The 14209-nt window shown below is 40.1% G+C and overlaps 1 protein-coding gene across 2 annotated transcripts in view; it reads right to left on the reverse strand.

Moving 5' to 3' along the window:
* The window catches only part of vav3 (vav guanine nucleotide exchange factor 3), a 96027-nt gene that overhangs the window by 12128 nt on the left and 69690 nt on the right, over positions 1-14209 (reverse strand). Inside the window, exons 16-24 of one of the 2 annotated variants that reach the window (XM_029528709.1) lie at positions 12157-12258; positions 10618-10709; positions 8983-9005; positions 8049-8067; positions 5417-5547; positions 3330-3395; positions 2713-2747; positions 2276-2392; positions 167-254 (exon numbers count right to left, since the gene is read on the reverse strand). In XM_029528709.1, coding sequence (XP_029384569.1) covers positions 167-254; positions 2276-2392; positions 2713-2747; positions 3330-3395; positions 5417-5547; positions 8049-8067; positions 8983-9005; positions 10618-10709; positions 12157-12258 — 673 coding nt within the window. Of the gene's footprint in view, positions 1-166; positions 255-2275; positions 2393-2712; positions 2748-3329; positions 3396-5416; positions 5548-7551; positions 7590-8048; positions 8068-8982; positions 9006-10601; positions 10710-12156; positions 12259-14209 lie in introns of both variants that reach the window. The other variant, XM_029528710.1, reaches the window with a different exon arrangement.

Genomic DNA, 14209 nt, shown 5'->3' on the forward strand with positions numbered 1-14209 from the left:
CATCTATAATGCTGGAGCCCTCAGGCCAGTATAAACACATCTCTAGTCATGGCTATTTTTGTGCACACAGCTAAAATAAAATTCAGGTTTTGACACTTCATTAAGCGAACACAATGATTTATTTATGAGTTGCAGTGCTGGAATTTGAAAAGTAAAACAGACTCACTAATATGCTCCTGAACTTCTTGTTCTCTGCGATGTAGAAGCAGCCCTCTTTGGTTAGGATCTTTATGTGTTTCACGTCATTGTTGTACCTGTGAGCCATTGAATAAGTTATGAGTGTAATTTCCCTCTCTGATCAACCCCATCGATCGGTGGCTGGCCCCTGGCCCCCACAGAGAATGGTAGTCAGTGTAATGCATCGAGTCCCAAAGGTGTGTGACACCTTAATGATGGGTGGTCAGAAAATTTGCACATGCGTACACCTTCTACCATCCTACAACGCCCTATCCCAGGCCCCATACTAGTGTTGCATTAAGATGGGAGCTGATGTAGGTCTGGGGATGGAGCAGCAGTGGTCACAGTACCAGTCAGCTTCTTCCTCCAGCTAATGATTCCGGGCATATTGAACAGCTTTATGTTTCTGTTCTGCTCTTGGTTCAAAATCAGCTAACTTGCTGACATTAAACTGAATCACTATCTTTCCTGAACCTTAACCAAAGACATAGCCTGAACGTCACCAATTGGTTTGAGAATTCATTCATTCATTCATATTCTACAAATTATCTGTTTCCTGGAAGCAGGGGATGCTGGAGGAGGGGTATACCCTGGACAGGTCCCCAGCCCATCGCAGCGCCAACACACACAGACAGAGACGAACAATCAATCACATGCAGACCTACTGGCAATTTAGAGTCACCGATTACCAGAGTATTCAGAGGAAACCCACACAGGCACGGGGAGAAAATGCTGCACACTGCACAGAAAGGCCCCAGGCCAAAGTATCCCAACCCACAAACTTCTTGTTGGGGACAACAGCACTAACCACTATGCCGACTTGTAACCCCAATTTGAGTGATCATTTTTAAATGTTGATCCTACAGCTGCAAAAAGTTTTCTCTTCCTACTCAGCATTTCACTTTCATAGAAAGGTTTTAATAACCCTGAACAGTCAGCTCCGTTCAGTGCCGATGTCTGCAATACCAGCAACTCAGACAAATGGAACTCAAAGGCACTGAAAACAGTCCCACTTGTGATGGAAAAGGATCATAAAATATATGTTTCATATAAAGTGTTTCCAATTGCTCAGAGAAGCTTGCTCCACAGAGGGGAAACCTTCCAGCTCCTACACACCACTGGTTTATTTTTACCACCTGTATGCTTTACACTGATCTTTCTTTCTGACTTGCTATAATCCAGAGCTAAATGGTGATGTGCGTCTGATTAACTGATTAACTGAAACTGATTAACTGAAACTGGTTCTCTGGGTTGTGAGATCAGGCAATAATAAATGCACGTTTCTGACCCATGAGTAGCATCATGGCGCGGTCTATTTCACACACATCTCTGCGATTAATTGCAAAGTCAGCTTCAGAGGAACTATGAACTGGTCACAGGGTTAGTGTCATAGATGTGGTAGCTACAGCTAGTCAATACTTTAGTCTGGCTGAATGCACCTGAAGAATTCAACAAGGCATAGAAAGTGTAATGTAAGAAAAAGTAAAATCTGATAATAGCAGAAGACATAAACAGACTTCAAGCTTCTCTTTCAAGAAACAATGCCATCTTGTCTTGTTCTTTAAGCAATAACAAAAGATTTTGCAACAGGCCCAGGCGTTTCTTTATCTTCCTCAGTAATCCACCTATTTCCTCTATAGAGAACTGCATTTTTTTACTTTATATGCTATGAATGACAAACATTTTTAAAATCAAGGAGCCTAAGCTCACACAGTTTTCACCACAGAAGCCCTTCAAGTTAGATTTGGTTCCAGGGTCCTTCGTTTGATAAGATTTTAAAATAATACATTTAATTGTCAAGCGTAACCTTCACTGCGTTACATATAGATGTAATAATTAAAATTATTCAGATTATCCTGGCAACCTCCAGTAACCATTAAAAGACTTGCATTCTTTAACCATTGCTTCATAGGTTGGCATTTTTAAAGAGCACCAATTCTACAGTACATATGAATTCACTGTACACAGACTTAAGTTTCACAAACAACTTTTAAATAATCTACACTCCACACAGTGATGAATCTACATTGATGGAAGCAACATATGACAGGACTTTATGATTGATGTCTTAAAGACATGATACCAGTAGATGACTCACTTTATGCTGATGGCGTACTCTGTGTACTCTCTGCTGCGATGGCGGACCAAGAAGGTACTGTTGACCCTGTTGATGAGTTCTGCTTCTGCCTGGAGCCTCTCGATGGGGCCTGCAAACCTGGAACCCAGCACACACAGGGAAGCTGATGGCCAGATCCACTCACTATTGAAAATTCCTGAAGATATTGGCTGCTCATGCAGTCTTGTAAAATCTATGTGGTGGATTTCTGATTTGTTTCCAGGGCAGAAAAGAGTTCATTTTCCTATATTGTTTAATTAAAGGACAATTAATGAATATCCCTGCCCTCTGGAGCTGGTTTTGATGATCTGTTCTACATTACATAATGGGTGAATTCCAATTTTCATTACAGTTCTTCAAGCTCTCAGTGAAGACTTCACCTTCTTGTTGAAAGACATTAGACATAGAGAAGAACATACCACTGTTGAGAGGAGTAATCAACAGGCTTTGGGACCTGGAGAAAAGAAATAAAGTGGACATATGTTATTGATTTTGTTGTTTAGTTTCATATGATGCTTAGCTCTGGCTTTGCAGTACACTGTTATCACTGATGATCTGCCCTCATAAGGAGCATGTGATTTGACCCTACCCTAAATGTTCTTTATCTTTACAAAATAGAGATTACAGTTAATATGATCACAATTATATTAGTGCAGCAGCTGGACATAATTTGAATTTAATTTTAGCAAATAGAACATGAGAATGCAGTGGTGAGGAGACTCACTCAAAAGGACATCTACATTTCTCTCTGTGAAAGAGAAAAACACCCCTTCTCTTCAAGGTTTTCCTCTTAAGGAACTTGTTTGTCATAAGAAATGCATTTGTTTCTTGCTTGTTATTGAACTATCAGTATCTCACAAGGCCAGTCAAGTTCCTCACACTGACAACACTCTTGTGTTGGGCAAGAAGATCCATCCCTGCTCAGATATTCCCCAACCATTTCCATATCCCAGAGCTGCTGAGGAATTCATACAATGCTGCTCGCTGCTACTGCAGATGGCGATGAAGCCAAGGACGAGAAGGAAATGCGGCTTACACATGGGCACGGCTTCACAGCATCACTTGGAAAGAAGCCAACCTCTTTCTTCGACAGGATTTTGCCCTGAAACCAAAGAAAGATAATTGCATTATGTACATCTGGCTGACTCCATCTCCATAATTCAGGAACAATTAGCTTGCAACACAGACAGAGCAGAGCAAATTTACAACCCTAGTTAACGATTGTTGAAATAATGGCTGGCAGGAGGATAAAAACGAGAGAGACTTCCTTATTCCCCCCATGGTGACTACTCTTTAAATTCAGTGTCCTGATTTATCAACAATTGGGAGGCTCAGTTCATATAAACAGACAGGGGTTTTCTAGATGCCGAAGTGTAGTAACCTCTATCTGAATGGGGCTCAGGCACTGTGGTTTGATGATGTTTTTGTCTGTGAACTGAGAAAATATTTCATTTAAATGGGGCAATAATTCAGTCATAGATTTCATGTCTGGGAATTTTTGCACATGCATCATACAGTTTATCCTCAGAGGTATGTGCTGGTACAGCTATTGTCCTGCAGTGTATTATAATTGATATTAAAGTGTTTGCCTCACTATTGTAAAGCCACTATAAAACATTTAAATGCACGTTGTATGTCATACTTCTTTGAACATGCTTGAGTGCTAATGTGTAGCAATTGTCTGTGTGATAACAGTCGCATATTCTCACTGTACCTGGTGTGTTTCTATTTTACTGACTCCCGTTTCAGTGAATTCAGTGGTCTGCCAGGCACTGAGCAGATTCAGTTCTTTATTGTGTGAAACTATTTATATATTGTAACAGTTACTGGCCTTATGTTTATTTTCCCCTCTGTACAAATTGATACTATAACAATAGAAGACATGTAAACTTTCAAACTGATGAACCCACATGCAATGTAAACTAGGAAGTAGCTTCAGCCCCCCCGGATACCTGCATGGTTAAAGGAGATAGATAATGGATAGATGGTTCAATAATTAAGGAATATTTTTTACTGGGAAGCTAAGGGCTGACATTCTGAACATGACTTTAGGTGTTCCTCAGAAGGATTCTTACTGTTTCATAGTTTTCAGCTCAATCAGTGGGATCCTGTAGATCAGCTCTCCATGGGTTATATTACAGGACGTAATGAGTAAGGGACAGAGGGATGTGTTTTCTAACACCCCATCAGACAGTATGTCAGAGACACAATCTGCACTCTGCCCTATCCATTTTAAAATAATATTCTTTGGATTGGTGATCTCCACTCGTCACATCCCTGCGACATCAGGACATATTATAAGTGCTCTCTGCTGCATCCTGGCTAAGAGTGTGATAATGATAATAGCTTGTAACATTGATGGAGTGAACAGATGGTTGCCTGTGAATGAAATGAAATTATGGCCATCGATTCTATTTGTCATGCACACCAGAACAGAAGTTATTCGGGTTTGCTGGCTACAAAGGAGATGGATATTGAATGTTTACTGAGTGTTGGTGACTCCAATGAACCTTTTATACAGGGTTAATTGAATTTTGTATCTACTTCATGTGTTTTGTATAAACTGTTATGACGTTTTTTGGTTTCCTTGTTACATGTCTGTTTACAACATAACAGGAATTCATGTCAATACGGTGGCATTTCCAGGGCACTTGTAAATCTTTATGCAATTATTATGACTTTTACTCTGTCACACTTTGACAACTACAAAACCATGCATAATTTTTCCAGAAACAGTTCATCTCTTGTCCACCTGTGAGGATTACTGCAAGTGTTTGTCACAACTGCATAAAACAAAAATATTTGAATGTTTGGGATATTAACTTTCTTGTGGGTGTTGACAGGTTACCAACAATTTAATTTGTTTGGGAAGAATGTTCTAATGGACGTTGATCTGACTCTCCATTACAGTATGATACCAACCTAAACATGACTTCAGTTGAAGTTGATATGTATAATGATAATAAAAACTAAGTCTGATGTGACTTATGAGGCATGGACACACACATCATTCTTAGCTGTAATAAAGGTCAGGATGAGGGTTAGAAATGAGAGCATCAAACACAGCATTTCCATTTGTTAGTCTTGTAAAATATGTGCTGAAGACATAGTGTGGCGTCTGACCTGCCACCAGGGGCTGTGAAGGTCAGCACAGATTAATTCAATGATGTCACCCGTCTGAATGCTGAGAGCTGGACCAGAAGAGGGACTTGGCACACCAAAGTAGTTCCTGATGACCAGCATTTTGGGCAGACCTGTAAGAGGGACAGGATTAGTGCCCGTGGTCACCTCAGTTAATATCAGTACAAACCTGAACTCATTATTCTGCAAACTGCACTAATAGACCTTAACCCAATAATCGGTCTAATAGTTTTTCATATTTAGTATGATGTCATTATTATATAATGTCATTGAAGGAAGCAGTGCTAGAAGTTATGTGTTGCCTGTTTTTGTAAAAACTGTACCATTGTGTGATTTTCTCTGTATGTGTGTATATGCAAGTATACACAAGTGTGCATCAGATGTCTGGTTGAAAAGTGTTTGTTTGTCATTCTATTCTAAAGATGTGTCTCTATTCTATTCTGAATTAGTCATGGCCCTGTAACAGGCAGTAATCAGTGGAAGCTTACGTGTATACACACCCCTTGTCACATGTGTTCTCCCAAATCATTGCCTTTCCATTATTCATTATCATGTCACAGATAACGAGCCGTTATAATTTATCCAGAGTTGGGCTGGGAGAGAAAAGATCAGCAGTGCCGCTGCACAACGTCAGGCCTCTTAGGAGGAACTGATCAGAAACAACTGATCACTTGAGATTTTACAAAAACTAATCATAGTCATAATAAAGAAATCATTCTGTTCTACTCTATCTACTACTATGGTCTTTAGGTAATATGGGTTTCCACTAAAGGAAGTAGCTTTTAATCAGGCTGAACTTGTTTGCTAGAATGACTTTGGTCTGATTTTCAACATCCCATTATTCACCAAGAAATCACCAAAACTGAATTTAAATATACACAGAGAGCAACGCGTCATATTCTGAAAGCCACGCCCAGCGGAGGAGAAAACAATCGGCAGCACAATTTAAAATAGACCGTCTAGTGTTGTAGCTTAAAACATGATTTCACCATGTCAGATGATTATTTTAACATGCTAGCTGTACCTGAGAAAAACCGGTACAGTTAAAAACTCATATGTGGGCCTTTCTCATTGCCCCTTCTGTTTGCCTTCATTTTCATGGAGAAATGATGCCACTGGATGGCCGGAGGTGAAATACATAGATATTTACAACTACCTGATCGAGTCCCCCGGTAAGATCATCATTTAACCTAAAAGCAATAAAATCCCTTTTTCTTGCATAAGTTAGGCTACACCCACACTACTACACCAGTTTAAAATAGCTTTTTATAACACGAACGTTTCAAATCTGCCCCGCTTTATGTGGTTATGGGGTAAAAACTTGATTCTTAACAGAAGCAGTGCTTGTGTAACAGACAGGGCTGTTTGCAGCCTGCATCGCGTTTCTCATTTGCACTGTTTTTTTTTTTTTTTCGGTCGGATTGCTTGGTGTCTTACCTTGGTGTAATAGAATTTGAGCTGTAAATAAAATATATATTGATGCTTACAATAAATATTGCAATAAATACTTCTGACATCTCATATCAATTTCAGGCCTAAAAATACAACTTTTGCGTAAACCGCGTCTACTTATGGTTTAAGTCCCGCTCCTTATGAATACAAATACGGATACAGATACTGTAGATGGTTGAACAGATATGGATACAAATAGTGGATACCAATGGTGATGTACTTGCTCACCCCTAGTGGCTACATATCTTATATGCACAAGAATAAGAATTAAGAATTAAGCATATATCTGCCTTCGTCGGTTTTGCATGGTGATAGTGTCATTCAGGGAACAAAATAAGTGATAAAAGAAATTCAAGGCAGAGTAAGAGAAAAGTGAAGCTAAAGGCAAATAATAGAGAAGTCGTCAGCACTGTATTAGAAGCTAATATATATGTATCTGCCTTGCTTTTCTTTCAGGGTTCCAGCACTGTAGCAGCCTGACATGTGCTGGCCTGCCTGAATAGGACTTCTAAAGACACAAGGCCATGAAGAATTAAGTCTTGTGAGCATAAATTATGTTCCTACGGACTCAAGGACAACCATGTGTTAGTAGTACACACGTAAAACAGACAAGGAGAACAGTGTTGAAATATTATGAAATGCAGAGAGCTGGGGCAATCAAATGCTTATTGATTTTAATGTATCTTCATTCAGAAATGATTTTCTGCAGTATAATGGATGTAGTGATGGAGAAATGGGTGTTGAAACCAGGTTTACGGGATATTAAAGGCCTTTGGTGTATTGTAGCTAAACACACACCAACAGTGAGTCTGTGTTTTTCATATTCTCTGTTGGACAAACATTGAGAGATAGAAAGGGAAGGAGGGAGGTAGATATATAATCCCTGTAACTTTGGATTTATTCAATCTAAACTGTTTATGTGAGCTTTTCACAGTCACAGAGTGAATCTCAGCTGCAATGATAAAAACACTTAATAGCTACCAAGTACGCCACCACCTCCCACTGAGCAGGGTTACCTCTGATACGAGGAAAAGAAAACAGGACTTTATCACGGTTGCAATTCATATAAATGTACTGCCAATCCTGCCAGACAACCTAATACACACAAAAGTGTGTAACTTTGGAAGACTTCTGGTGTGATGTAGTGTTTAGAGTTTCTCACCTGGATCTCGAGCTTTGCCCTGTAAAAATACACAGAGAAGGTGACACTCAAACACATGCATGGATGTGCATAGACACATGCAATCCACTGCAATGAAGAAAGTACACAGCTTAAGCAGAAATGCATACAAAGTTCATCCAGTAGAGTAAACAAAGCACACACATAACTAATTCTGTAACTGTAGTCCACGGTGTCTCACTACATGTAGAAAGCCTGGAGAAGATGCCGCCACAGAACATCCCGCACACACTGCCACTTACTGTGTGTTTCACTGCAAGACAACTACTTCCATGGAGTGCACTGAAACTGATGTGATTTTTTTTTTCATTTGTAAACAAATATATTTTCTACATTTTGTTCTTCGAGGATGAAAAAACAATCTTTATTATTTATAAGGATTTAGTTTTTGTTTTTTTGTTGATAATCAGAAAGTGCAGGGTTGCAAACAGAACAGTGTAGCTGCTTCTAACAGCAGAACAAACAGTGTATTCAGGCAGTCTTTGTGAGCACTTCATCAGAGCAGAACAAGTTTAACTAAAAGTTTGGACTTTCTTTCTGTTTATAACGTTTTGTGTGCAAAACACATTTAATTGGTTGCAATACAAAATTGCCATATCTTTATTTATCCAAGTTTTTTTTTTTTTTTGGTTTTTGCTGATAGGATGGAATTGTTTGCATAAATCTTTAACTGTCATTGCACTCGAGCACCTTGTCTAATTCCTGGTTGGGGAATACAGTAGCTGTAAGGTACACATCATCTTAGGAAAGAACTAAGCCAACTGAAGGAGACCTGCAAAAACAGTATCATCTCTGGCATCAGGTGGCTGGAGACTCCTCAGCAAATAGCTGCATGCAAACCTTTGGAGAAGAGGCAAACAGAAGACACAGACAGACACATCACCACACACACATACAGACAGACACAGATGCTCACCTGAGTTCTGACGGAGCCGGGATCTGAAAGAAGTTTGAGAACAGGCATGGTGAATGACAGGTTGGTGAGGGCATGCAAGCACTTGAACTAACTCACTGGTACAAGGCAACACTCCCTCATTAGTGAAGAAGGTAGACACTCGTGTCTGACCGCAGTTTGCTTTGTTTTGCAGTGCTGCCACTACCTGACAGCAGGGATAGAGGAGGTAACGAAGCAGGGGGTGGAGAGGGAGGGGGGCAGGCCTGAGGTTTTTGCTCCACCAGTTTCTTTCATTGGCTCCCTGAGGAATGGGTTACACCCTTTAGACACACACAAGCACACACCTCAGCACACAAACATGTACGTAGATACTGCTGTACCTGCGAAAAAACAGAACAATTACAAACCACTTGCATACCTGCAATTACACACACAGACACACACACACACACACATTATTCAACAGGACTGCCTGTTGTTCCTCAAGTGAACTTTGACCTGTTACACAAGTACACAGCAAGGAGCTGATAACAGAGGTAAATGCTGTTCAATAACTGCTTATCTGTCTCACACACACACACACACACAAACTGTAATCTTGTGGCTGTGCATAATGGTGGGGCTCTCTGACTACAACCCTGCAGCAGGTACCAAATAAAAGTGTCACCTATTAAAATAAGTGATACTTAGACTGCTCGTCTCTGATTTCTTAAAATAATTATGATTTGACAAAGAGGGGGAGATTGAAACTGACATCCCACTATTCATAATTCTGCTCCAAATCTCCTCAGCTTCATGCTGTACCCAGGTGGGCCTGGGACTGGTGTTATTGCCTCTGTGACCTGATCGTACCATGACAGATGCCAGGTCCAACAAGCTGGCAACTTGCCATAGGGAACATAATCACACACACACACACACACACACACAACTTTCGCAAACAAAAAGTGTGACTTTTGTTCTATCACCTCTTCGCTCTCTCTCTTCCCCTCTCTTGCTCACACATAGACACACAAACGCACACACACACAGCATATAAAGCTGGTTTATGATGGCCCCCTTTTCATTCTACATAACTGATGTTTTCCCTCCATTTCTTCCTGAGCTCCTGTATAGGGAGCTGAGTGACAGGCACTCAACAGTGGCATAATAAAAAAATAAATCTGTTGTTTCTTAGAACTCCTCAGAAAAAAAAATGCTTTTTAGGCTTTGGGGATCTATGCAGTGGTACAGAGTGACATTGCCTTTAAGGTAATCTGAATTGTCAAAACCACCCAAGGAAGTGAGGGAGTTTCTGAATGAACATTTGATTGAATACTTGGGTGACTTTGGTCTACAGAAATAAGAGAACTTATAGAGTTCCTAAATATTTAGAGCAAACCTCCTTAATGCCACAGTCCCATTTGTTTTCTCCAATTTCCCTTTCAGAATGTCACCATGTAGCTTTTGTAAATTACAGTGCAACAGTTTTCCCTCACACCCGAAGTCACACTCATAGATCAGGTTTCATACACCATTATGTGTCATCTGTCACTGTGTTCACATTGCTTCTTATGTCTGCTTCTTAGATCAATGATAAAGGGAGGTTTGTTGCAGACAGGAGAAGTCTGTGTGCTGCTAAAATGTATACTTCTGTATACAGCAGTAGTGACTTACCTGTTTTTCCACAACAGCCAAAGCGGCCAAGGCATTCTTTATGGGCACCTACGCCACACTTGGAGCAGAGGTATCCCTGGTTAAAGATGCCCCTGCAGACAGAAAAACAGAAGAAGTCATGCCATGGACAGCAGCAGCGACCCATGCACACACATGCAGAATGACTTGAGGCCAAAAATATATTTAGTCCAGAGCTGCATGCTGAAGGGGCATTCTGACATGTGTTTCAGAGCAACCCTCTGCTGATCTCCTGACTACTTCCCTGACATTTGTGGTTTAGAGTGAAATCTCCTGACCATGACAATCCTGTGCCCTCCTGCTGGACTGCAATTACTTTGGTGATTCTTTAAAAAATTGGATCTCTTGAGTGTGATCAGTATATATGATTTCTTCCAGTTCCAGCCTGAATTCAAAACCAGGATGTTTCACCTCAGCAGCAATCGCACAGGATCCAACACTCTCTACCAGAGCTTCATGGGTGTGACAGGTAGCCTCAAATTATCCTGATACTGACTCTGACAAAAAACTCTCTCAGCTCATATCTAATAAATGCTGCAAAGGAAACAATGAAACTCTTCTTGTGCACACAGCAGTAGAATATGTATGCTCTGACTACCATTTGCATAAAAATCTCTGAGGTCCCTATTAAAATGAAATAAAAGCAAAGACTACTTTGCTCCGCTCCCCTATTAATTGTCTGGTTAACCTCTCAGAGAAAATTGGAGTTCATCTCCCAGCCTACTGGTGTTTTTGTGTCCACTTCAGAAACACAGTGTGTGTTGGATTTGAGAAGAATCAAACAAAGGAATTGGCTCATCTTAACTGACAGTTGAATATATCAGTAGATAGTACAGTAATATACAGTAATATAGCACAGCACAGACACTTTTCCTTCAACAGATAACATGTCATACACATCTTTAAATCGCATAAGATTTCTTAATTTGATCACACGCGTCTACAAACAAAAAGAAGCAAGAGAATGATCTTGATCAGCATGTCCAAATTAACAATGTATACTAAATGAGCCTGAGCAATAATTAAGAAAATAGGAGAAGATGATGGTAAGTATCTGGAATTGTTTTTCTCATAAAAATACTGATGGTCTCAGTGTGTGACTCTGTATATTTGCAGTGCGTAATCTTGTTCCCCTTCCCCATCATTCGCCTTGAAGAAGTGCTTAAGTGTGACAGACATTTTTCTTCACTGTCCTCCTAGGTGAAACCACTTAGTCGTTCCCGATGTGAGAAGGACACTGAGGCGTGGTCTTCTGGTTGTTGATACGATTCAGAAAATGCTAAAGAAACTTTGTGTAAATAAGGCACGTGTGGAGAAAGAAAGGAGAGAAGGCAAAGTGACGAGTATCAGGGTACACTAGAGAGGAACAGGAGGAGAGGAGTGGTTTTATAGGATTCCTGAAGGGAAAAAAGTCCACATCCTGTACTCAGTCTTTATGTCTGACAACAGCCTTCAGGAGATTTTCGACCTCCTTTAATGTGTGTCCATGTGTGAGTACGTGTGTTTGTGTGTGTGTATTACCTTAGGAGCATGTGGCAGGAGTTACAGGAGGTGATCCGATCAAAAGTGTGCATACGAAACTCGTGGAAGTTGTTCGTGGCGTTCTCAGGACGAATGTTGGATCTAAACAAGAAACAGTCGTCATTAGGTAAAAAAAAAAAAAAAAAAAAAAAGATCAAAATAAATAAATCTACAAACTTTCCTAATCTTAGTTAAGAACAACCATGGACACCACCTTCCAAACATGACAGCTGAACAAGACAAAAGGAAGCTTTGGGGTTTATTTCCTACCTACAAAGATCAGGGATGACAATGAACTACAAAATAAAATCACATGCTGAGACACTTCAAGTAGAAATGACCATTAAATTCTCATGCTCATGAATGAAGGGCTCTGATGTCCAGAGTTTGGGGACAAACTGCCTCAAATGTAAGAATTCAGACTGTGACTCTAAAACGAATAATAAAGGTCTCTCATCACTGTCAGCTAAATATTCAGTGTCAGAGTGTTTTTATCACATTTATATAGTTTGGATCCTTATTTTTTTTGGACTTTTTGAAATGATAAGATGATATACAAAAATGCACACAGAGACACATTCATCCCACTATTCAATATAGCCTCTCTTTGTATTGTGTGCGTCTATATACGGACAAATATCTTTTTGAGGTGAAATCACAAATTATTTATGAGAGTGATTTTTAAACCTACTTCAGTCTTCAACTCTGTTGGAGGCTTTATAACCCACTTGCACTGGGAGGTCATTTTCATAGAAGGACACTTAATGTGGTGCATCTCCTACAGCTTGAAAGGGGGTTGGGAGACCATGCCTCCATCACCATGACAGTGATGAGCAGTGGTAAGAAATAAAAAAAATAGGCAGAAAAGGAGAGAAAACAGGCAAGCTCTGAACACAAGAGGTGTTCACAGCCCCTAGGGACAGTGATGTGTGTGTGTGTGCACGTGTTTGTGCATGATAAAGGTCTGCTTATTTTATATCGAAGAGGGGCTTTTTTTTTTTTTTTTTCAGTGCTGCCATAGTGGCACATGATGACACTGTTGCATAGGCTTAACATGTGTAGGTGTTTGTTATTAGAATTAAAAAGAGTTAGTCTGACTGAGGGACTAAAATGTGGCGTAAAATTGTACATCACTATTCTATAATTAAATGTTTGCACTGATTTTTGCTATTGCGCAGTTGTAAAAACTGTTCCTGAGTCTGTTTGTATAAGACTTCAGCACCTTGAATCTCCTAGAGCGGCAGTTCAAACACCCGGTTTCCTGGGTGTGTACCGTCTCTTAGGATGCTGTGTGCCTCTTGAGACAGTGAGTGCTGGGGTTTACATGTCCTGCCTCTTTCTTGTATGCAGAGCAGACTGACCTCCAAGCCCTGGCAGCTGCTGGGTCAGAGTCAGGAAGAAAACTGTGGGTGGTTTAACTAAAGTTGGCCCACGAGGAAACAACTGCTCCCTCATCAGGTACTCTGACAGCACCTCTCTACATTCTCATTTTGTTAATTCAGTCCCAAACTGTAATCTGCCAAAGTTCTTGTTCTCTCTGTCTCACATCAAACCAATCTCCATCCCCCTAATCCTCTTCTTCACATTCTGTTAATGCCTGCTGCTTTGAACTTATTCCCTCTTCTCCTTTCTGTGTTTTAATTAAGTGCACCTGTCAGAGAGCCACAGTGCTCTTAACCAATTTGTTGCTGCTGTGGCTGACAGCCAGACACCTAACAATTTGTTGATTTCATGACAGATCAGATGTCTTAGCATGGACCAAAGGAATCCCTGGATGACTGGGAGGAAAATGTGGCTGTATGTGATGGGGGTTTAGTGACAAACAGTGGGAATGGGTAGCACAGTATGGCTATGATAATATATGATTTATATAGTATAGCTGAAATATTAAATGGCATTGTGTGGTAATTGTTGGCATATTTCTTTTGTCCACAGATTATGTGCACAATGAGGAAAACCAAAGTTATCAAAGGAGATCATAAGTTTTTACAAACACATTTTACACACATATTACAAACATAGATTAAATGATCAATATCTCTTTGGCAGATTT

This window comes from Echeneis naucrates, chromosome 20, assembly GCF_900963305.1.
Source record: "Echeneis naucrates chromosome 20, fEcheNa1.1, whole genome shotgun sequence".
Taxonomy (NCBI): Eukaryota; Metazoa; Chordata; class Actinopteri; order Carangiformes; family Echeneidae; genus Echeneis; species Echeneis naucrates.